The 24815-nt window shown below is 38.3% G+C and overlaps 1 protein-coding gene across 1 annotated transcript in view; it reads right to left on the minus strand.

Moving 5' to 3' along the window:
* The window catches only part of SDK1 (sidekick cell adhesion molecule 1), a 655892-nt gene that overhangs the window by 380951 nt on the left and 250126 nt on the right, over positions 1-24815 (minus strand). The window contains exons 4-5 of the mRNA XM_074965177.1: positions 14150-14256; positions 9415-9562 (exon numbers count right to left, since the gene is read on the minus strand). Of these exons, the coding sequence (XP_074821278.1) occupies positions 9415-9562; positions 14150-14256 (255 nt within the window). The remainder of the gene's footprint in view (positions 1-9414; positions 9563-14149; positions 14257-24815) is intronic.

Consider the following 24815-nt stretch of genomic DNA (forward strand, 5'->3'; position numbering starts at 1 on the left):
CCCAAATTTTCTCCAGGAGAGCATTGATTGTGTTTATATCAAAGAGCAGATTCCCCCTCACTCCCCTTTCCCATCCAAAAGAGTGCAAGTTTATCTTTACTATGGCCTCCAGCCTCCCTCTCCATCCTACAAACATCACAGCCCAGACTCTTCTTTGATCTTTGCTACTGGCCATGGTCCATGAAGTTGTCAGGTTTTTCTGATAGCCAGACTGCAGTGCTTAGCAGCACTTCAGAAACAGCTAGGGTGGATTGTACTGAGTAAAACTTTACTGTTTCATCTAGAAAAGGCACGGGGATCAAGAATGTAAAATACTATAAATGAAAAATAAATATTTATGCAAAATTGAGGTTCCACAGTGAAAATCACAAAGGGTTCAATTTAGGAAAGCATCCCTTTTTAGGAAGGGCACTTAAGCATGTTCTTAACTGTATGTATATGCTTAAGTCTCACTGAAGTCCATGTCCCTTTCAAGGTTTGTCTACATTGCAACCAGGAGGTGGGACTACAGAATCTCCAGATTTACCCAAATTTGCAATCTAGTTAGATCGAGCAACAGCAGCCGTGAAGCCATGGCAGCACTGGTTGGGGCATGGATTTGTCCTGCTGTAGCCAGACAGCCAGCCCCCCCGTTTCTCAGACCAGCATGGCTGGGAACACAGGGGAGCCAAAACAACAGGGCACTTAACATAAATTCCAGCACAGCCTTTGAAGCTGTGAGAAGCACAGGTGTGCTGCTACAATGTGCCTCTGGGAACATATACAACAATTAGGCTCACAGCAGACAGAGGAGCTGTGACAGACATGGCTCTTAGCCCCTACTAAATAGCGTGATGCACACACCCCAACATCCTAGGTGGGAAAATATTTACCCTAATAAAAGGAATGTCCGGTAGTCGAAACTTATTGTTTCTCTCCCTTGCAAGTGTAAACTACTCTTGAGAGCGCTGGCGTCACCCAGACAGACCAGCCCCAATTTGGCATAAGAAAGGAGAAAGAGAATAAAGGAGTACAGAGGTATAAGCATGGGACCTACAGCACCATGATTTTTGAGTGCTTTTTCACTATCTATCTGCTGGTCAGATAAGTGACAGCCTCCCAAGGCTTCTGCAGCTAAGAGGGTCCCTAAGCCTTGTCCCTTATTCGTCTTTCCGCGGAATTGAGTGACCGATCCTGGCTTGGCACCGCTGGAATCGAGAGATGCAAGGAGGGTAAGAAGCACCCACACCTGATCTCCTATCTTTAGTGTACACATATTTTGAAATAGAGCTCTATACTTTGTTTTCTTTCTTTGGGATTGTAGCTTCAGTTTTGTAACTTGTTTGTGTGTGTAACATCTCTACATTTAAATAAGTAGGCACTAGCAATTTTGTAACCACATGATTAGAATCTAGTTTAATAAATTTTGGTAACCATTTGTGCATAAGCCTGACTTGTTTCTCTGGTTTACTGTAAAGCAGCCAACACAATTAAAGAACCTCAGCCATTTTGGCTATAAAGCCTGGCCATTAGGTGAGAGTACTAAGAGCCTAGCGTTGAGTTGTGCCGCCTCCACGGGGCAAACTCTTGGGGCGCCTGTCAGTCAATCCTGACTGCCCACTGCGAAGGAGCTCTGAGCTCTAGCAGTTAAAGTCACGGGTGTGGAGAGGCTCTTAGTACTGCCATTGGGGCACCTGTCAGTCAGTGTTGACTGCCCGCTGCGAAGGAGCTCTGAGCTCTAGCAGTTAAAGTCACGGGAGGTTAGGACCTTGGGGCATCCGTCAGCCTAGACCGGGCTGCCCGCCGCGAAGGGACAGTGCGTCCTAGCTGTTAAAGTCACGGATGGTATAAAACGGGCATAGCTGGCACCTCACCAAACATCCTTGGCCATCGGCTAACACCTGCCCACCAAGGACCCTGGGTACATACTTCAGCAGTCACCCTCCATGCTACTGCAGCTTTATAGCTATTGTTACTCTAGGAAGATCAAAGCTAGCTTGGGTATGTCTACATGAGAAGCAACCACACCTCTACTGGCTGTGGATACATACCCTCATTGTCACAATCTGCTTCTCAGGCTGCTCTTAGGGCAGTACAACTACATGAAACCCCTTGCTCCGGGCAGATATTCAAGTGATGATTTCATCTCATGCCCCTACTATATCATTTAAAATTTTCAGTTATAAATACCAGTGCAGAACTGCAAGAAATGGTTTTAATACCCAGTTAGTCATATTCATAAAGGCATCTACAGATTTTTCTTTGCTTTTGAGATATGATTTTGGACAAGAAATTAATTTTAGGTGTAGGTTGGTATGTATATTTTTGCATGTATATATGTGGAGGGATGTGTGAAAACAATTGATTTGTGCACGTGTGGCTAGAAAGGTGCATCCCTTGCAAACGTGCACCCAGTTAGGAGCTGAAAATCAGACTCTTGGTTTTCAAATCCACACTTTAATGAATGTTGCATGTGTGTGTATTAACGGGAGAATAGATTTCACAGAACAGAAAGATTAAAGAAGGAAGAACAGTAAACTACTTAAACCAGATGCCGATTGTCTGAGAAACTGTAAGTTTCCAAAGCAAAGACAGCTTAGCCACAGAGAAAAATATTTCTCTGGATAACTTTTGGTTCCATCTTCTACCAAGTGTCACTTTCCAGTTACTTTCCTCTCAAATGAAGGTTTGCACTGTTCCTCCCTTTTTCCTCACTCCTACTCTGTAGTACTTGCATCTAGTAATTTAATAGCTGTGTATCGCTTCAACTCTTTGTGCTCTTCCCCAAAGTTTGGTCTTCTGCTACAATATTTAAGGCCCTCATCCAAAGTCCACTGAAGTCAACAGGAGTCTTTCCACTGAATTTCCACACTTTTTCCAATACTTTCTCAAATTTACTTTGAGTGTTGACTAAAGTTACCACTTCCTGGTAGAAACAAATTAGCTAGCTACATATGAAAAGTATTTCTGAACAGCAATATATTTGACCAACATTCTGCAAAATGAAGTTTGATTCCCAAATATTTTTACTTCATAAAAAATTCCAAATGGCCCATGAACAGGTGGAGAAAAGTGGGACACATGAGAGGAAACAATGCAGCAAGGAAACTGGTGACTCAGGTAATAGAACACCTGTGCTGCAAATAAGATTTTCATAATCCTGTGCTAAACGAAGATTCCATAATGAAATAATGAACAAAACATTCTAATCCTTTATGATGTTTCTATACGAACACACCTTCTTTGGCCACCATATGAATTCATCTGAATACATTGTCAAGTTTCCCTTATTCTGAAGAGAATAATGATTAAGAGCATCGTACAAATTTTATTACAGATGAAGTAACATGGCTTTTCTTTGATGGTGCATAAACATACCTTTAAAATATCAAAATAAGACTTTGATGAAAGAAAACTCCCAATAGGCAAAATTTGTATTGGTTTGTTGTATTACACACCACACATGAATACACTGAAATAGGGTGGAAAGAAAACAAACTCAGGGGCTTTGAAAGTATCTGGGACTTTGAAATACTGTAAATATACTCCATTGTTTTACTTGAATAAATGTTCTGTGGCATATCAGTCATCTTCTATGCGGAATTTTATCAGCAACCTCAGGACTACATGAAAGGCTTCTTACTAGATATGATGAGCTCCATATGCTTGTGTTATCTTTACATCAGCCCACCTGTGATTGCATGCAGCAGGAACTAAAGATCTTCAGAGTGGATTTGAAAGTGAAAAGCTTGTACAAATTAAGCCATTATTCCGATCTATATCCTGTGGCTTTAACACAATTTAAGAATTTGTTATCTAATCAATGCAGCTAAGCTACTGGTTAACATCTGAATTAATACAGTTATTTTCTACAAAGTCGAATAATCTTTCCACCATGAGTTTCATTGCCATTTAAATTAATTAAAATCCACTCTCTTTGAAAGAAATTGTCTGTATCTCAAAAGGAAGCCCCATCCCAGTAAATATCACAGCTCTGCACTCTCACACAGCAGGATTATCATCATGACTTTTTACTTGTGGAAGAACGGGAAGACTAATCTATCCATTGAATCAATGTTTTTTTCTCCAGTCTAACCAACTGACCTAGTAAGAGGAATAAGAAATTGGTCTATTATCTTTGTGTAAGCAGAGTCAGGATGAGCTCCACCCTGACATCTGGTGGTGAGGTGTGGCAAGTTGTGGAAAAGAACTTCAGGGGCTGATCTCATTTGCATAGGCACACCCACCCTGCCTAGAATGAGGCCATAGCTGCCCAAATGGTCACTTTGGCTGCTGTGGGATCCCCAGTGTCTCTGTTATTAGGGCAGGAAGAATAAATTGTTATTACCCTGATTATGGGAATCAAGGACAGTGGAACTGTACTTGGCCTTTTGTTATGATGGAGGGACTCGCCATCAACTAAGTAGCACTCGCTAGGCAAGGGACATGGGACTCTGTGACTTGGGAACAGGTATTAATAGTTGGTGGCATGGGCCCCCCTGGTGAGGGCCTTACATGTTAATTGCACTTCCTCCTCTCTCCACTGTGGAATATCAGAGCTAATTTTGATTCTATTAGGAGTCTAGTTACAGGGTGCTGAGCTGAATTCACTTTGGGCTAATGGTGCACCAGCACTGAGGCTCCCCTACTACAAGCTGAAATCACAAAAGAGCTAAACTTAGTAAGAGCTGAAATCACTGAGTGTTGTGTTAAGTAGTGGGGGAGCCTGAAGATATATGGTGGAGCAGTTTGCGGGACGGCGAGCAGAGCGGCTGGTGGAGCAGAGCAGAGCAGTTTGCGGGATGGAGAGCAGAGCGGAGCAGCTGGTGGAGCAGAGCAGTTTGTGGGACGGCAAGCGGAGTGGCTGGTTGAGCAGAGCAGTTTTGTTGGATGCTTAGAGCAGCTCATGGGGCGGCTGGCAGAGCGGAGCCCCATGGAGAGGTGGGGCCATCAGCTTTGGACCACGTAAGGTGCCCCTTAAACCCCACCCCCCCAAATCTCCACCCAGGTTGGGAGGTAAAACTCTGCAGATAAACTTTTGAACTCTGGGGCTGCCCTGACCAGGGACAGAGACTTTTGGGTTGTTGGACTTTTGGGACTTTGGGTGATTTTGGGTTGCTGGACTCAAGAACCAAAGGGAAAGGACATGCCCCAATTTGCTTGGGGTGGGTTTTTTGCTCATGGGTTGTGTTATGAATCCTGTTGGTGGTGTTTCCCCAACATAATGCCACATTGTTTCTCTCTGTTATTAAAAGGCTTTTTGCTACACTCAGACTATGTGCTTGCGAGAGGTGAAGTATTGCCTCTTGGAGGCGCCCAGCGGGGGTGGTATATATTTGTCCCAGGTCACTGGGTGGGGGCTCGAGCCGGTTTTGCATTGTGTTATTGGAATGGAACCCCTAGATACTGAACCTGGCCCTTGTTGCTGCCAACTCTGACAGGCAGAACGGTTACATTTGCTTATTCTAAATTCAAGAAGTATCTGTTACAACTGGAGACCATGCTAAGATGTGAAGTTGACATTAGAAAAGAAAAAGAACAAAGGCTAGTCCTATTCAATATATTTGTAAAATACCTCCAAAATAATAATGTGATGCCAGAATTTACGACAATGCAATAATATCTTCTGCTACCTGCGTTCCCCAGAAACAAATAAAGATGGGAATGCTGAACAGGCTCAACTGAAACATTAACACACTGGCAGGAAAAAAACTGAAAATATTAGTTTAAAAAAAAGCAAATTAATGAGCATTAGCTGCTTTAAAACTGCTATGTCAGCTCCACTGCGAATGCCAATAATGGAAAATTAAATGACAGATTCTTACGAACTGCTGAAGAATTCATATTTTTGCATAACTATTATTAATTTTGATCTTTTAAGTTTATACAATAATGACAAAGCCTGTACATTCACCTGGATTTCTATTACAGTGATGTAAATTCGATTGAATAATGGTAGTTATCCCTGTATTCCTAATGGGCCTGGTTCTCATTTACACTAACACCCGTTTACACCATTCTGGAAATATAAAGGGACCTTAAAGGGTGTGTAACTTTAAAGTATGCTTACTTTGAGTCCACTTTACACTGACAAAGCAGTGGATGGGCCTTAGTGTAAATGAGAAGCAGTTCCAATAATTGGTCTTTGAGCCAATGGTTTTCTTAAATGATGTGACAGTGAAAAAATAAGTGTCAACTTTTCTTTGGGGTGGCAATAAGAAGTTTCAGCATGGAATAACCACCTATGCTCTCTCCAGTTCGTGCACTGAGGGTATGTCTACACCACAATTAGACACCTGTAGCTGGCCCATGCAAGGTGGCTCAGGCTCGTGGGGCTTGGGCTAAGGGGCTATTTAAATACAGTGTAAATGTTTGGGCTTGGACTGGAGCCTGGGCTCTAGAAATCTGTGAGGTGGGAGGGTCCCAGAGTGTGGGCTGCAGCCTAAGCCAAAATCTGCACCATAATTAAATAGCCCCCTAGCCTAAGCCCTGCAAGCCCAAGTCAGCTGGCATCGGCCAGCCACGGGTTTTTAATTGCAGTGCAGACATGCCCTGAATGTTTCATTAGCCTGCATAAAGTGTAATGTTGTCATTATTGGGAAATATTGTAGCTGATTGAATAGTTGATTGATTTAGGTAGAGGGGTGCAAACCCCTTCTGTGGACACTCTTAATAGGATATAAAGTGATTTGTATTGATTTAGGAATATAAAGCACTCAAACCAATTTAAGAGCATCCACACAAAGGGTCAAAACAATCTAATCAGATCAGTTTCTAAACTGATTCAGTTAAATTGATACAACTTGTGTGTATATAAGGCCTTATTTAAAATTGGAGGGCTGCTGCTCAGAAAACTGTTGCCCAGAGGCAAGTAGTTCAGTCCCCATAAGGGAGGCATTACACATTTTCATGGTTTTTTTTAAACAGTGTACAAAACCTTTATTCACCAATAAGTTAAAGTGCTGTCATAAATAGATGTTTAGTCTTTTGTATGCTGTTTAAGAGTATAAAGCTTTCAGTAAAAGCTTCATTTATTCCTCAGACTCTCATCCTTCCTCATTTTGGAAGCCGTGCAGCTCCTGTCTCCTTATCAGATGCGACCGCACAAAGCCAGTCATGAAGACTGTTCTTCTTGAGAGGTTTCAGAGTAACAGCCGTGTTAGTCTGTATTCGCAAAAAGAAAAGGAGGACTTGTGGCACCTTAGAGACTAACCAATTTATTTGAGCATGAGCTTTCGTGAGCTACAGCTCACTTCATCGGATGTTCTTTGTGAGGTATTTCAGATATCTTTTAGAGAACTGCTTCGCAGATATGACTGTGATCTTGTTCTTAAAACGTTCAATGTGAACTATGTTCCCCAGGTTTCCAGTTTTTCCATTGACCTTAACCTTCTCCTTTAGGAACTGTTTAAAATTTCCAGAATCAAATATTCCATCTTCTACGTGATGGGTGAGGTCAAGGCTAAACTTCCAAGTTGATTTTTAGAGGGCTAGGTGCACATCTGACAACTTCTCTAGCCTCTGACTGCACCCCCTGAGGTCTCAGATTTCATGCCTTCACTTCTCTCAAGATGGAATCCTGTGATTCTCCCACTCTTAAACCACTATCTGGGTATCCACTACACTTATCCCAATAGGTCTGACTAGGTTTGATACCTGCAGTTCTTCCTGTCAGGAGCTCGTGACCAGTGGTTAACACAGGGATGCAAAACAGCCTTCTTAGATCAAAATACTGTTTAACCTTAACAGTTGGAAGCAGCATAAGATACAAGAAATAGGATTTTAAAATAAACAGCCAGCCTATATGCATATCTGTCTTACCTAAAGCTCTCCCACCCTTTGATGGAAGGCCTAAGAAAGCTTTGCTCCTTCAGACACTCAAACAGGTATCTGCTTGTGTCAATCTGTTCCCTGCAAACAGCTCCCAAAGAAATGCCTGACCTCTGGAAAGAGACTTTTTAGCTGTCTGTAGCTCTTTTGATCTGTTTGTTCCCAGCATTAGCAAAACAAGCTTTGTAACTTGACTGGTGTCAGTGAGTATATTCCTCACAGGTAAAGAGTTCAGGCATTGTCTCTTAGCCCCACTGAAGTGTTTACCAGGAGATGTTTCATCTGGAACAACGTACTGTTTCTGCTTCCAGTTTGTTTCCCCAACTAGCTGCTATTAAACTAAACCAACATATATACACTAAATATTCCAATAACTGAATATAGCCGTACAGTAACTACCCCAATTAGCAGGCCATATAGTCATAACTCATTACAGAGCTGCTCCACATCCTTTACCACACTAATTCCAACTGACTTTCAAAAGAGCCTGTAACACTAGCTTTCATGTTTACAAAGTGTATAAATGGACTGCAGTAAAATATTAGCCAAGATGGTCAGGGACACAACCTCATGCTCCAGGTGTCCCTAAACCTCCATCTGCCAGAAGGTGGGACAGGATGACAGGGGATGGAACACTTGAAATTGCCTGGTTCTGTTCATTCTCTCTGAAACATCTGGCACTGGCCACTGTCAGAGACACTGGGCTAGACGGACCATTGTTCTGACCCAGTATGGCTGATCTTATGCTCTTATAAAAGTATGACTCTCCAGATAAAAAGTCAAAACTCAAAAGCCTTTTTTCCCTACTAAGAACTCTTAGCGCTCAGCAGCCATCCTGGAACCTAAAAATATCTCTCACCATAAGCTGCCAGCTACTGGATCCTTTCGAAATTCTCATTCTCCAAAAAACCCAGTGATTCTCTATTAAATTTGACAAAGAGGCAGGGACAAAAAAAAAATTTAACACTCCAGCTGACCACACAAAGCTTTAAATAAACGCATGAGTGTATTGATAGACATTGGCATTTTAAATGTCTTAGGTAAGGGATAAATTAGTAAACCTTGAGATAATGCTTAGCTAATCACAGTGCAACAACCTTGCCACGAGTGGATGAACTGCTAATTAGACCAAAGGAAATAAAACTGCCAGTAGGATAAAAGAATAAAGAGAAATAATCAGTGATTACAGTTTTATTGTCAAGGAAAATAGCATCAAGCAGAGCTCAATATAAAATGCAGCCTTATAAGTAAATACCAGCATTCATTAAATTAGTGCATTCAAATAAATACAATCCAGGGACAAACACTTACTTCTCTAAAGCACACCAGGAAAATGAATGGGAGGAGGAGAAAGCAGCCATTCTCCATTACCACTGCCCGCTGCTGTACAACCACCATTAAGATCACATGAATTATTTTGTTGAATTACTTAGGAATTTCAGAGCCAGTCTTGAAATAGCCATTTATCTCAAACTTGGGATGAGCTACTTCATGACTACTTCATTTTCTTTCAACCTTAATTAGTCTGCTTAAAATGTAAGCTGTTAACAAATGTAATTAGTCAGATTTCACATCTTTAATTGTTTGAACTGCACATCAACTTACATTCTGCTGCTTGGAATAATCTTGTGGCCATCTCTAAACCAAGTCACTTGTGGTTTGGGATAGCTGATGATGTGCAGGAAGGCTAGAACTGCAGCTTGTCCTTGTGACACTGTTTTTCTCTGGTCTGTGTCCATGAAATTTCCCATATCTGAAGAGAAAAGTTATATTCAAAGTTTTGGAAGTTTCTTCTCCCCTTTCTTTTCTTTTAAAAGGCATCAGAGAAAAAGTTATAATGATGGCAATGCCGTAAAATAAGTAAAAAGATCTGACAATAGTGTTGATTAATGCAGATTTCAGGTGTGTGGTGAGGCACAAGGCAAAACACAGTACCTCCAGAGCACACAAGTGCATCACTCAGCACTGCTACACGATTTAACGTGTCCTATTGCAATAACTGACTTTTTTTTTAAACCAGAAAGTGTCATTTTTAATGTACAAATAATTTTGGAATATATTCTTACATTGGATAAAATACTTTGTAATGTAAATGCAAAAGTAGTGTAAATGTTTTATGAAGTCTTTAGCACAGTTTTCTTGTTCCCAAGTCTTTCTGATCATGATACTCCTTCAGTCTATTGTTAAACCCACAGGCATAACTGTATCATGGTCTAGTCACACCAATAGCCAATCAGATTCACGCTGATGGACCATTGTGTGCCCACTTGATAGAACTGTAGGATCAAGGCCATGGTTATCTGCAATATTTCATTAGCTGTTGATTCTTCTGGCCTCCTTCCATGACCCAAACACCCAATCTATGTATTTGACTTTTTTTTTAAATGCAAACTTCTACTATGGGTCCTCCCACAAGTGCACTCATGTAGTTTATATTTTTATGGGAAAGGACCGGGGAGTTGGAAGTCCATTAAAAACACTCTGCATTTTTTCTTCCTGCTTTTGTTTGGTCTTTTGAGCGTTGTCTTTGAGCTGCAGGTTTCTACTCTTCTGCCATCTAAAAATCTGTATACATTTTATTTTTCTATAAATTACGAATTGGTGTACAGAAATAACTGTTTTGGTTTCCCCACTGAATTCCCATCTCCCAAAGGCCAAGGGGTCAGTATTCAAGTTCTCTGGAGCAGAAAGGGATGCAGGGACAGCAGAAGAACATGAACCTGCAGCCCTGTCTAAGAATGGAAATAAGAGACTAAAACCCTTTTAAAAATGCTATGTTTTTTCTTCCTGCTTTTGTTTTGTCTTTAATCATCTTTGTGATTTGCAAGTTACTTATTCAGACATAATCAGCACTGTTGCTCCATGTTTTTGTTTATAACTAATCAGATCACCTACTTGAAAAGAAGTTTTGAACCATGTAGATAGTTCTAATTAATCTCACTGTCATGTGACTGGTCTAGCCTTCAGAATTCAGGAATTTTTAAGCCCAAAAAGAACTGGTCAGCATTTTTTTATAAACATCTTTTTTCATTCATTTATATCTCAACTAATTTTTCTGAGCATGAATTGAAAAAAAATTGGAGGACTTTTATACTGTGAAAGTGACAACAGTAAAACACTACAAAGTTTGAGGTACTTCCTTGCATGCACATTACTTAAAACTATTTAGATTTGAAAATTAAAGTTTTGCAAATGTTAAGTCATAAGATAGCAGCGGTCACTACTAGGTACAGAAATCCAGTCCCTTGGTATTTAACACATTTTTTTAAAAACTTCTATGATATTTTAAAAGTTATTTTAATCTGTAGGAACAGATCTTAACATTGGGTGCTGAGTTTCCAGATTTGTGTTGATTTACAGTAATTCAGACTCTTGTTACCAAAATTGGCTTTTTGGTATTTAATAATATTAAATATAATGGTGACAGATTAATATTTACAATAGAATTCAGTTTTAATGATTGTATTTTACAGAGATAATTCAACAATGGACCAAAGTGATTTTTCAAAAGCTATTTTATACCGTAGCTGACATATTTGTCCCTCATGTATACTAATCAGGGGACAGTCAGTTGTGAAGACCAAATAAGAAATAGTTTCTGTAATTTTTATTGTTTGTTTTCAAAGGAAGGAAAGAATTTCACACCTTTCTTGGGTACCATTTGATTATAGGTGTAGAACATCACATCTTGCGGGATTGCTAATAGAGACAATACTAAACAGACTAAAATGAGCAGGACTCATTCTGTCCTTCTGAGATGGAAGTTGTGCTTCTAAGGATATGTCTGATTTGGGAATTCACTGTTTTTTGTGAAATTGCATTTATTGACCATTTGGGTATAACCATCAGAATAGAGATGCTCAAATTTATCCTTATACCACATTTCCAGTTGTGCTATTATCCTTCATGCTTTATCTCCTCCACTCCTGTCTTCTCTCTTTTTTTTTTAAATTGGAAAACAATTGTATAGTACTTTTATGTTCTGCAAAATCACTATGCCGCTGCAGCACACTCTTGGGAAATCCCAATTCCATGCTCAGTCTATGAGTCATAATCTCAGTTTTGCTGTTGACTTGCTGTGTGACCTTGGGCAAGTCACTTAAACCCTCTGTGTCAATCTCTATATCTGTAAAACTGAGATAATAAGAATACTTATTAGAGACTGATGTTTTAAGGGATAAATTACTTGAACTTTGTAAAAGAGTGTATGAGTGCAATGTATTATTCTCATTACAACTTTTCATTTTAAAGTACAGTCTACTCACTTACTTGAAAATGGTTATGACTAAAAGAATTCAACTCATCTACTTAATCTTACTTCCATTTATCAACCATTATCTATTTTATTATTGCTGATCTTCCAGTTATGTACCCTAAGGAACAGTATCCTATGCATCAGACAGCTAACATGTAGTGTTACAAACAAATGGTACTTTACTTATAGATTTTGAAGTATTTACTTCAAAAGAATGCTATTGTTTTGGTGAAAGGAGGAGGATTGGAAGTAAGAAGCTGAATTTAAGTCCAAAGCTGGCATATGTTCAAACATACTTTTTAAAGAGTAATGAATTGATCACAGTCTAATTCTTTAAAAATACTTTCAAACAAGTTATTTGATTTATATTTTCTAGATGTTAATGGAGGAAACAAGAGCAAAAGTACACTGAATTATGTCATCTTTCATATTTTACAAGCCAAGTCAAGTAATTCAGCACCAATGATTGAGAAAATCAACTAACATTTCCAAATGAAAGTCAAAAATCAAATCAGAGGTCAAGTCTGACAGCCTTTGTATTCTGAACTACAGATATGAATATCATACAAATTTGGTTCACAATCATGTTCAGGAACAGAATTTCAGAGTTTAGTTAGTGAGGTATTGACTGTGAATAAACCCATTAATTTTCTATTGCAAGGGTGATTAACTGGAACCTCCAAGGCAACATCCCACCTCTCTCTTCCTTGGGTATTCTGTACCTGTCTTCCTAATAGCTCCATGCCTCCTTCATGTTCTAGGGTCTCTATCATTGATGTCTTCGGGGAAAGGCATGGTGTTCTCCTATCATCCTCCTGCTGTCTCTAGTTATCTCCCTCCCAAGAGTCTTTGAAGGAGTGTGAGAGTAGAGCGTGACAACTGGCTGCTCTTTCCATTTTCTGTTGTTGGAGACCAGGAAGAGAGGACTGGCAGTAGGGCCACTGTCTCCCAAAAGAGTTGTGTTGGGGCTAGAAATTTGTCTGACATCCTTTCCCCCACAAACAGCAGCCAATGGAAATCCTCCATCTTCTGATGTTGCCAGCCCTATACTAAATCCAGGGGCAGGTAGCACTCCACTAGGCTTAGCATGTTAGCTAGGGAATTATATAGGGTTCCTTCTTTTCCTGCAAGGCCCTGACAGTACCACAGAACTTTTATGGATTCTTAGGAGGCCTTTCTCAATACTCCTGTGAGAAGAGTGTGTTTAAACTAAAACTATATTGAGACACATCTTTCCTCCCTATTTCCCTCCAGAGCAAGCCATTGCAAGTAGGAGCCATTGCTAAAATTGGAGGACACAGAAAGCAAGATCAATCAATCAGTGCTTGCCTGCCCTTTATATCAGCTACATGACAAATCAGCTCCAAAGCTCCTTTTTGTGTGTTTTGATTCATTGGAGAAGACAATCTGTCCTTCTCAGAGAGTAGTACCTTTGCTGGCCATAATCACCAAGGTATCACCATGTCTCAAAATCCTTATGGATTTCCAGTAAATTCTTGTTCCTTGCTTGGTGGTCAAAGTTTCTTTCTTTACTTCCAACACACTAAAAGCTCAGCTATAAGTGACTTTAAACTGTCAACTCCCTCCATTATTGTTCCACGTTTGTGCCATTTTAGGTGTTTTTTTTGGGGGGGAGGCCTCATTTCTCCATAGTTTAGCCCCAAAATATTGTCTCCCCTTTTAAACCACTTTTTGAGATCCCTCTTTTTCCTTTCCCAGAAGGCCTGGCCTTACCTGGCCTGATTATGTCTACTGCAGTTGTGTGTGAAGGGGAAGTCAGCCCTGCTTACTGGCTGTGCAAAAAGACCCATGAGATTTGGAAGGTAAGCCATAGCAAGCCTCTAATCCAGTCTCGGTTTGAGTGATTCAGTACTTGCTGCACACATTTCACACTGCTCCAGTTCGAACTTTCCTACCAGATGGCAACCACTGTCAATGTGAAAATTCTTGCAATATAACAATTTTTAAACATATGACTTATCTCAAGACATACCTGTAATGAATTGACAAACATTATTGCTTTATTATTCTTCCTGCACATAAGAACTTAATTGGCTTGTTAATAAGTTACAGGATAACACATACATGCCACTTGAACTTCAGATTTCCTTTGCAAGAGCGCCCCCATCCTGTTCCGCACCACACATTGATAAAACCCAGCATGAGATCTCTGTAAGGTTGGGATAATGTATCTGCAAGACACAAAGAGAAAGGCAGAGTTATAACATATCCTCTGTTATGGATGAAAATGTTACTATCTATTTCCAAAAATAGGTTATGCCTTAAGAAGAGTGTCCTATCCACTCTTAAATTGTGTGTTGAGTTTCTACATCCTACTCTAACATCTTACATTGCCTCATGCATATCTTACACCTCTTTCCCGTGAACAAAAATGCATAAATGACTTGCACTCTCAAATTATCAATGATCCCCTGATACATCCTGTACTAGATCCAAGAACAAAACATTTGAATTGTATGGCAAACTTACAGTCTTAAGATCCATTTATGATAAGACTAACTAGACTCAACATTTTGCCTAGTAGTATTGATTTGAGTTTTTCCCTCAACTCAATTTACCTTCATCCATAAGGCAAGAAAAGTCTAATACTTTTCCCAGAGGTGCTATAACAAAACAGAAATCTAAATAATGGCATTGGCAAAGCTTTCCAACAACATTAAAATTCAGGTATGGAAAAATCTTTTACTATACTGTGCGACCAACTTAACTCATAAGAGTACTGAACAGACAAGGTGCATTATATATTGTATTTGTTCTGCCCCTCAGCACACTTTAAAAGTCACTTAGTCTACTAATTGTTCATCTTCTTCGTTCAACTATATCCGACTAGTCAACCTGAAAATCAACTGATAGGCACAATTGTAATATGAATAAAACATCTGAGTAATATAGATAATCCTGCATTAAACAAATATTAATCAAAGTACATATACCCTCAGGTCACCTTCTGGAGATCTTATGGCAGGATTAATGAAACTCTTTATGAAAAAATAAGGAAAAATAATACTGCTGACTTTTAATCTTTACAATTTTATGCCATTAGAGGAAAAGGTGTTCATTTTCTCTCTCTCTCTCTCTCACACACACACACACACAAACACACACACAAATAATCCATGAACAGAATCAGATGCAATGAAAATGAGGGAGGTAGGGAAAGTCATTTTTAAAAATAAATATAGAACTGAGTCACCAGCTATGATTCCTGTATTATAATTACCACTAAATACACATTTGTATCTAGGTAAGGTAGACTACAATCAAATTAAAATCAACAAGTTTCAGCGATTAAATATGACTAATGTTTTTCTTTTTTGCTAAGAAGACTAACGCTGAACACCATAAACCATAAAAAAAAAAAAAAGAGTGACTTAATTGGACATTGACAAGTCATTTTTATTTTTAGTTTTTCTTTATAGTTTATAGCTCTTACAAGCTAAAATTTATTTAGTTTACTTTTTCTAAAATATTTTGTTATTTTCTGTTTGGCCACTAGATTTTTCCCCCCTTGTGTTTTAAATGGAGCCAAAATTAAAACACTCGTTTTTCCTGTGTTCATCTGCAGCAAGCCAGGACTGCAGAGCTAGATTTCCTGCCAGTAGACCAGATCGAGTGGATCAGAAGTGTGCTGCTTTGATGTCCTTTTCTCAGACTTATTTGTGTATCAGAATGAAAACCCTTTAAACCCCTTTAAAGGTTGCAAAGAAGAAACCATCTAAACCCACATAAGAGATAGCTTCTAACTCTGGATCTACTGTCTTCCCATGTGTCAAGTAGGGCAAGTGGAGACACACTTTCTGGCACAAATCGTTGCAGCATATGCTCTAAAATGATGCAGATATCGGCTTACACTTGAAGCAAGTATACCACGGCAGGAAGTTGTTATACAACTTATAACCCAATGCAGTGGACTCAAGCCATTGGTCTTTTTCCTTTTCAACCCCATTCACCTACCAAATATCCAGCACAGGAATGGAACTCCTAAATGCAACTGGATGCACAAGAGAATTAGTTTCCCACACTTTGGGGGGGATCATTCTGTTACTCTCTAGTGGATTATGAGCACATTTTAAGTGTCTTAGAAACCTACTAAAACTTTTCTTTTAAAAAGAAGATCTCTCAGTTCCTCTAACATCCAATTTTCAAGCAGGTCCAAAATTTTAGCTCTAGGCTCTTCAATTTAAGTGTAAAGCCTATTTATTCATGTCTGAATACTGGTGACATAGTAGAATTTTTGGAAGCATTCTCGATCCATCTCTAACATCACACACTCAGCAGCTGACCTCCCAGTGATCTGCTGCAAATCATCTATCCATCTCCCCGCTGGCTGTCCCCTACTACGATGACCCATCACCATGCTTTCCATGATAACTTCTCAAGTTATTTCCATTTCTACGCCTGATGTGACCAAAGTACATACGTTTGCATTTGTTGATTTCTGACAACAGAGTTCATTTCTCTATAATACTTCTAACAAGCATTTGTTTTCTTTTTTTGTCCAAAAGAGATGCAAGAGTCCTCACCAGCACCACATCTCAATGGCTTCGATTTTCTTCTTGTCAGAAGCATTAGTTTCCCAGGAACTACATCAATAAGTCACTATGGAAAAAAACTAAGCTTTTCATTAGTCGAACCCCCATACATTTCAAGATGCCATGGTTTTTCCACACTTTTGTAAGGGGGACAATGGCTGAGCAAGCTATCTATAGTCTTCAGATTTCTTTGGAGCAGCCTCCTTCATTGGATATGTATGATCCCACGTAATTAAATGCATTTACTGCCTCACACTTGACCATTAATTGTGATGTCCACCTGCATCCTGTGGTTATTGATCATGTCAATTTAAATGCATTTTGTTTATGCTACATTCAGGGAAAGTCCATATACCTCTCTTTCCCATTTCCCAATACAGGTTCTGGTCAGTAGCTCCAAAGGTGGATGCTGCTATTTCAACAACGGAACCTATACCATCAAGTCCTCATGAAGAGATGGAAGGATGGTATTGTGATTTAGGCAGGTTTTCATTTTCAGAAGCATCCACAGTCTTAAAATGGCAAATTGTCCCCTTGAATTCAGATACCATCAGTTTCTGGTAACGGTTAAATTTGACATCACAATTATACCATAACTATTGTTAGTTATTTCATTGCACCCATAAATATGTATTTGCTATCCCATTTTCCCCACCCCAGTCTGCTTTGGGACTGTAAACTCTTTGAAGCAGTGATTGCCATTTATTATATGTTTATACAGTGCCTGGCTGGGGCTTTTAGATGCTATCACAATATAAGTGTTAGATAACAAAATAATAATAAATGCTCCCATATGCTGCAAAGGAAGAAAAAAGATAAAGACAAGTCCCTACCCAAAATTCTTACAGTCAGGATGATGGCTCAGACAAGCGAAGCTGTAACATACATTGGGAAGGAGAGATTAAGAAGGAGATGATTATAGAGCCGATTCCACAGTCTTTGGGTTTAGCTATATGTACATAATGTGGGTTCAACATATTTTTTGTTAGTTTCTGTTCTGAGTGTAAACGTGGGTCTTTTTTTATATATAATGCTTCAATAATATGCTTTTAAAAGCGATCTGAATGAGGCAAAAGGTTCCAAAATATTTTGGAACAGTGATTCATGAGCAAATGGCAGCATGAAAGAAGGCAAAAAGCCTTTTATGGAAGCAGATGAAACGGGAATCAAGGTTGGTATAACTGGGGGACTGGCTGCATGTCGGGAGGTTAAGAGGAAGAATGCTAAACAGACAGGGAAAAAGATCTAGACAGGAACTTTATGATGTAGAACCTTAAAAGCAAGGACAAGATTTTTGAACTTCATTCGCAGTGCCATGGGGAGCCAGTGATGTGACTCTTGATCACAGAGACTAGTGCTTATGCCTGCCAACTTTTATTGCTCAGATCTTGGTTTACAAAAATGACTAACCAGATTCCCTATGAAAGGCTTCTGCTATTCAGGACTGGAAAGACTCTTAATCTCAGGAATATTTTTCTTCTCCAACCTTTTGCCAGAAACATCATAAAAACAGAACTTATTCAGTCTCAGACAAAGGGAATACGAATTCAAGTTTTATTATCATCAGTTCCAGACCTCAGTGGTAACAGATGTAGGAGAGAAGTCATTCTTCCTATACTTCCCTAAGTACTCCTGAATATCTGTGGATCCATGAATCCAAGCCAGTCCCTGGAGGCAATCTCCAAATTTAGCAGTGGTCATTTGCTCAGAGCCATTTTCCTTATTGCCATGTCAAGACCTCATTACAGAATACCCTCTCAAAGAGAGCTGAAATATGGACAGCAATGTCCCTCAACTGGAGTATTGTGTCTAGTTCTGGGCACCACATTTCAAGAAAGATGTGGACAAATTGGTAAAAGTCCAGAAAAGAGTAATAAAAATGACTAGAAGTCTAGAAAACATGACCTATGAGGGAAGATTGAAAAAAATGGGTTTCTTTAGTCTGGAGAAGAGAAGACTGAGAGGGGATGTGAGAACAGTTTTCAAGTACCTAGAAGGTGGTTACAAGGAGGAGGGAGAAAAAAATATTCTCCTTAACCTCTGAGGAGAGTAAAAGAAGCAATGGGCTTAAATTGCAGCAAGGGCAGTTTACATTGGACATTAGAAAAAACTTCCTAACTGTCAAGGTTGTTAAACACTCAAATAAATTGCTTAGGGGGGTTGTGGAATCTCCATCACTGGAGATTTTAAAGAGCAGGTTAGAGAAACAACTGTCAGGGATGGCTAAATAATACTTAGTCCTGCCATGAGTACACCGCACTTAACTATATGACCTCTTGAGGTCTCCTCCAGTCCTACAATTCAATGATTCTATTAAATCAGAAGTTTTCAAGCAGATGTTGCACTCTAACTCCTTAGTTGTCCAGTCTTGACAGTTTGCAGTCTCAATGGACTTGGTTTTAGTGGGTTTTAGCCCATGAAAGCTTATGCCCAAATAAATTTGTTAGTTTCTAAGGTGCCACAAGTACTCCTCATTCTTTTTGCAGATACAGACTAACATGGCTACCACTCTGAAAAATGGACTTGGAGGAAGTCTAAAAACATGTTCCAACCTGAGCCATTCACCTACATTTTCTGAGGCTTAGTGCAGGTAAAGAACACTACCAACACAAAATATGCCATTTGTTTGATCTCTGGCATCAAGAAGCTAGTGGCATTACCAGTAAATCCAAAATATTCATATCCATACACATGCAAATGCCATACCACTGTCTAGATAACTTGACATTTCTGAGAACAGCAAGTATATTATGGCCAGTCAGAAAAAAAAATGCTCAAGCATCGACTAAACTCCATTTTAATCTCTAATTGATACCCTTAATCAGTCAAACATGATGGAGCAACTGAAATCAAGGTGATTTCAATCAGTTTGAAGTTTGTCTAATTTGAAAATGATTGCAAATTTATCGGGAACTAAATTATAAACACTGTTTTCAAATGCCACTACTGCTAGGGAATCGTATTTGAATTTTCCCAAACTGCTAAAGGAAATAAATATTAAATTGAAAATTAAGTCCCTGATTGTGCAAACACTTAAACAGGAACGTAACTTCACTCACGTGACTAGTCCGATTGATTTACATGGGATTATTCATGGTCTTAAAATATGAACATATGTGATTGCAGAATTATGAGGCTAAAATGGCATCTTTATTAAAAATGTCCCTCTTAGAGGTATAAAATCTTTGTAATTTCAAAACAAAATTGCTTCAGCATTAACAATGAAAAGTTATTTAGATGTCCAATACATTAATGAAGTTAAATGAATTTTTTTAAACACACACACACACACACAAACAAAATAGACCATTTTTTACGGCTGTCAATAAATTGCAGTTAACTCACATGATTATATCAAAAAAATGAATCACAATTAATCACACTGTTAAACAATAGAATACCAATTGAAATTTATTAACTATTTTGGATGTTTTTCTACATTTTCAAATATGTGGAGTTCTATTACAACACAGAATACAAAGTGTACAGTGTTCACTTTATATTATTATTTTGATTACAAATAATTTCACTGTAAAAATGATAAACAAAAGAAATAGTATTTTTCAATTCGCCTCAGACCAGTACTGTACTGCAATCTTTTTATTGTGAAAGTGTAACTTACAAATGTTGATTGTTTGTTACATAGTGGCACTCAAAAACAAAGCAATGTAAAACTTTAGTACCTACAAGTCCACTCACTCCTACTTCTTGTTCAGCAAATCGCTAAGAAAAACATGTTCATTTACATATACAGGAGATAATGCTGCTCGCTTCTTGTTTACAATGTCACCTGAAAGAGAGAACAGGCGTTCGCATGGCACTTTTGGTGCCAGCATTGCAAGGTGTTTATGTGCCAGATATGCTAAACATTCATATGCCCCTTCATGCTTTGGCCACCATTCCAGAAGACATGCTTCCATGCTTGTTAAAAAAATAATGCGTTAATTAAATTTGTGATTGAACTCCTTGCGCATGAATTATATGTCTCCTGTTCTGTTCTACCCCATTCTGCAATCTATTTCATGTTACAGCAGTCTCAGATGATGACCCAGCACATGTTCATTTTAAGAACACTTTCACAGCAGATTTACAAAACACAAAGAAGCTATCAGTGTGAGATTTCTAAAAATAGCTATAGCACTCCACCCAAGGTTTAAGAATCTGAACTGCCATCCAAAATCTGAGAGGGACGAGGCATGGAGCATCCTTTCAGAAGTCTTAAAAGAGCAACACTCTGATGTGGAAACTACAGAACCCGAAACACCAAAAAAGAAAATCAACCTTCTGCTGGTGACATCTGACACAGATGATGAAAATGAACATGCGTTGGTCCACTCTGCTTTGGATTGTTATCGAGCAGAACCCGTCATCAGCATGGACGCATGTTGTCTGGAATAGTGGTTGAAGCATGAAGGAACATGAATCTTTAGCGCATCTGGGATGTAAATATCTTGCGACGCTGGCTACAGCAGTGCCATGAGAATGCCTGTTCTCACATTCAGGTGACATTGAAAACAAGAAGCGGGCAGAAAATTGTAAACAAACTTGTTTGTCTGAGCGATTGACTGAAGTAGGACTGAGTGGACTTGTAGGCTCTAAAGTTTTACATTGCTTTATTTTTGAATGCAGATATTTTTCTGTACATAATTCAACATTTGTAAGTTCAACTTTCATGATAGAGATTGCACTTCAGTACTTGCATTAGGTGAATTGAAAAATACTATTTCTTTTGTTTTTTACAGTGCAAACATTTGTAATCAAAAATAAACTTTGTATTCTGTGTTATAATTGAAATCAATACATTTGAAAAAGTAGAAAACATCCAAAAAATTTTAAATAAATGGTATTCTATTAACAGTACGATTAATCTCAATTTTTTTAATTGCTTGACAGTCCTACAAGGCACCTAAAGTTAGGGTCTTTAGTCCAAATTTAGGCACTTGAGAGTGGGTTTTTGAAAAGCTCTCAAGTGACATAGGAGCACAAGTCCCATTGACTTCAAACTGAAAATGCTGATAGAGGTTTAGCCAGGTTGAATCTCTTCAGCTTTCTTGACTTTTAGAAGTTCAATATACCAGAAGGTCATGTAGGATGAAAATATAGCATGGGATAATTGCTTATCAATTTTGGATCTGAGTTTATGTGATTCTCACAGAAAGGATATTAATAAAGCCCCAGACTTGTCTTTTTTAGAAGATATAAGCATTTTATGTATGAAATTTAGCAGAAAATACCACCTTATAAAATATGAAATTTTACAATTCTAAAACTAGGAAACTAAAGAAACAATTACAAAACATCTACTTCAGTGATTTAAGACCATGAGATAGGAAGAACACAGAGAATCATCAAAATATAAATAAAAATGATTACATATTTTTAAAAAATATTGTAATCCAAAAAACTGATTTATTTTTTTAAATCATGATTATCCATTCAGCTGTTGAAAAAAAGCCATTTTATGTTATGTTCTCCACATTTAAAAAAGCTTCAGCATTTTCTGCTAGAGACAGAAATATAATACTTTCAAAATTCATAAGCAGAAAGTTGATCCAAATATAACTTCATCCCAAAAAATGTACAGCATTTTTACAGTGATCAAGAGATTATTTTGCTTTCATTTTGTATGCATTCTAAACCACAAGAGAAAAGGAATTTCCATTATCTGGATGCCAGCAGGGCACTTAAAGTTTCTGCAAGTAATTTAGAAAGATGGACAGCCTATTTGTTTTGAATGGAACAGCCAAGTAGAGACTAGCTGCCTAGAAGATTTCTATTGCAAGATGGATAGTGGCATGTAGCAAAGAAACCTAAAAAGCTCCTGTTCCAGAACATAAGGGCTTACTCAGCCAGAGTGATTGTGAGATCTTGGGATTCAAGGACAAAACCTTGACCAAAGATCTATGCAGAACTGCAAGTTGAAGTTTAGTTCATTAGAAGACTTTTTCAAATTTCCTTTTTTTTTTTAAATGCAGAATGTAAGTTAAAAGACAGTGTGGCTGCAGGAGAAAGGCAGTGCTTGATTTGTAATGAAAGACATGCCGGAGCTCAAGCAAGTAGGTCCAGGTCTCAAGCAATTTTTTACTTTCATAACCGACGTGGCATGCCCAGAGGTGCTGGGGATATAAACTACCAAGCCTAGAGGTACCAGGCTCAGCCCTGGCATACCCTGGCACAAATTAAGCACTGGAGAAAGGCTTTTTATAGCTGTGACCATAAAGATGCCAATACAAGGCAAATTCAGAAAAAAAAAAACTCTTTTTTAAAAAAAAGCTGTTGGAAAGACTAATGTCTATTCAAAATATGTTACCAGAGCCTTATCCATCTACCGATTTAGCCTCTTTTACATATAGTTTTTTAAAGTAAAATGTGGCCCACTAAAATTAAAACACATCAAAACACCGAGATTGCCAGATAGAAAACTAGATCATGCTACTGCTCAAAAACCTTTATGATAAGCTAAATAACATTTGCTTCAACCTCCAAGATCACCAAATTTGGGACAAAGGAGTGGATGAGATCCAAGGAGTCTTGTTCTAATTAAAAAAAAAGGGGGGGGGGAATGATGTCTGAAGTTCAGACATACTAGTTCAGACTTGATGCATGCTAATGTGTATTAACCAATATCCTTACTTCAGTCAGCCAGTAGTGATTTGTTTTTCATTGTGACGTGTCTATCTCATGCCACAAAGTTATAAGGTTCATCTATAAATATGTAAGACAAACTAGTGTATGCAAAGTCACTACAAAAGCCATGCTCTGCATACTTAATTAGCCATGCTCTGCATACATAATTTCTAACCTGGAGAACGTAAGGTGTTCATTCAGGATCATTTGTGTTAAGACAGTACTGTGCAAAGACTCTAATTACTCTGTATTTAAAGGTTTCAGGGTAACAGCCGTGTTAGTCTGTATTTGCAAAAAGAAAAGGAGTACTTGTGGCACCTTAGAGACTAACCAATTTATTTGAGCATAAGCTTTCGTGAGCTACAGCTCAAATCGGTTAGTCTCTAAGGTGCCACAAGTACTCCTTTTCTGTATTTAAAGTGGTCGAACCCTACCATGAACCTGAGTAAACATTTGGGAGCAGGGTGAATGTCCACCTGAAAGTACATGCCCTTCATATCAAGAGCTGTAAAGCACATGTCCTTTTCTAGGGATGGTATGTGCCAGGGTGGATTTGATTTAAATCACTAGCCAGGAAGACTCGATTTAATCATGGATTTCTACATAAAAGTGCATTCTTGTCGGTAGTTATAACCTTAATACATATTCTTCACAACTCAGAGATAGATGTAGGTTTCATTTTTAGAAGGTACACACTATACATTTTTAAGTGATTTATTATGAAAATTTTTCAGATTAGTTTTACAGCTAAATCAGAAAATGAATGATTGTTTGGTTATTTCATTTACCAAAGGTCATTGAAGCAGGTATTTATGAAGTCATTGGGAGATGAATATCTCCAATTCAACAGGTTAATCATTAATATTTGGAAGATTTTCTTGCCATGCTGTATTAGGAGGAGAACATCACCAGACAGACATTTAAATTGTTTTATTTAACTAAAACAACGTTATGTATTCTGTATTTTTTTCTTCAACAGCAAACACACAATATTTTAACAAAACAAGCATATGAATTTTTGAATTTAGTTAATCATTCACGTTTTTTAAAATCAGGTTTGTTTTTGTTAAAATTGCTTTTAACTAAAATAGTTACATGAAATATTTAAAAAAAACAAACAAATTAAATCTCTATGTCAGCCAGGTCAACACGAGAAACTTAAAATACTGGTTTCTGCAGCTAACACAGTCGTCTTCACCTTCATTTTCCTGTTTGTTTTTGAACACTTTCCTGCTTTTTCAGGTCCCAAATGATTTCTCAGTTTGGAATGAATTAGTCCAAAAGAAAAAAATATTCTTTCGACACCAGCAGAAGAAGCTACTGCTGTTAAAAGTGAGATTATCACTTCAACAGTCTCTCAATCCAAATGCTTAAGTGACTTCCACCAGTTCACTGGTATGTCTTTCTTTAAAACATCATCAGCAAACGTATATTTCTTGAATGGTTCTTATTCCCAAACTGGGTCTCTTTTATGGCCTGCTGCCATTATAGGTTTTCCTTTCTAGTAAGAGAATGGTATGGTAGATCTCAAATCAATGAAGGCTACACTCAGAAAGACCTCAAGGCTTCTG

Source organism: Natator depressus, chromosome 10 (genome assembly GCF_965152275.1).
Source record: "Natator depressus isolate rNatDep1 chromosome 10, rNatDep2.hap1, whole genome shotgun sequence".
Classification (NCBI taxonomy): Eukaryota; Metazoa; Chordata; order Testudines; family Cheloniidae; genus Natator; species Natator depressus.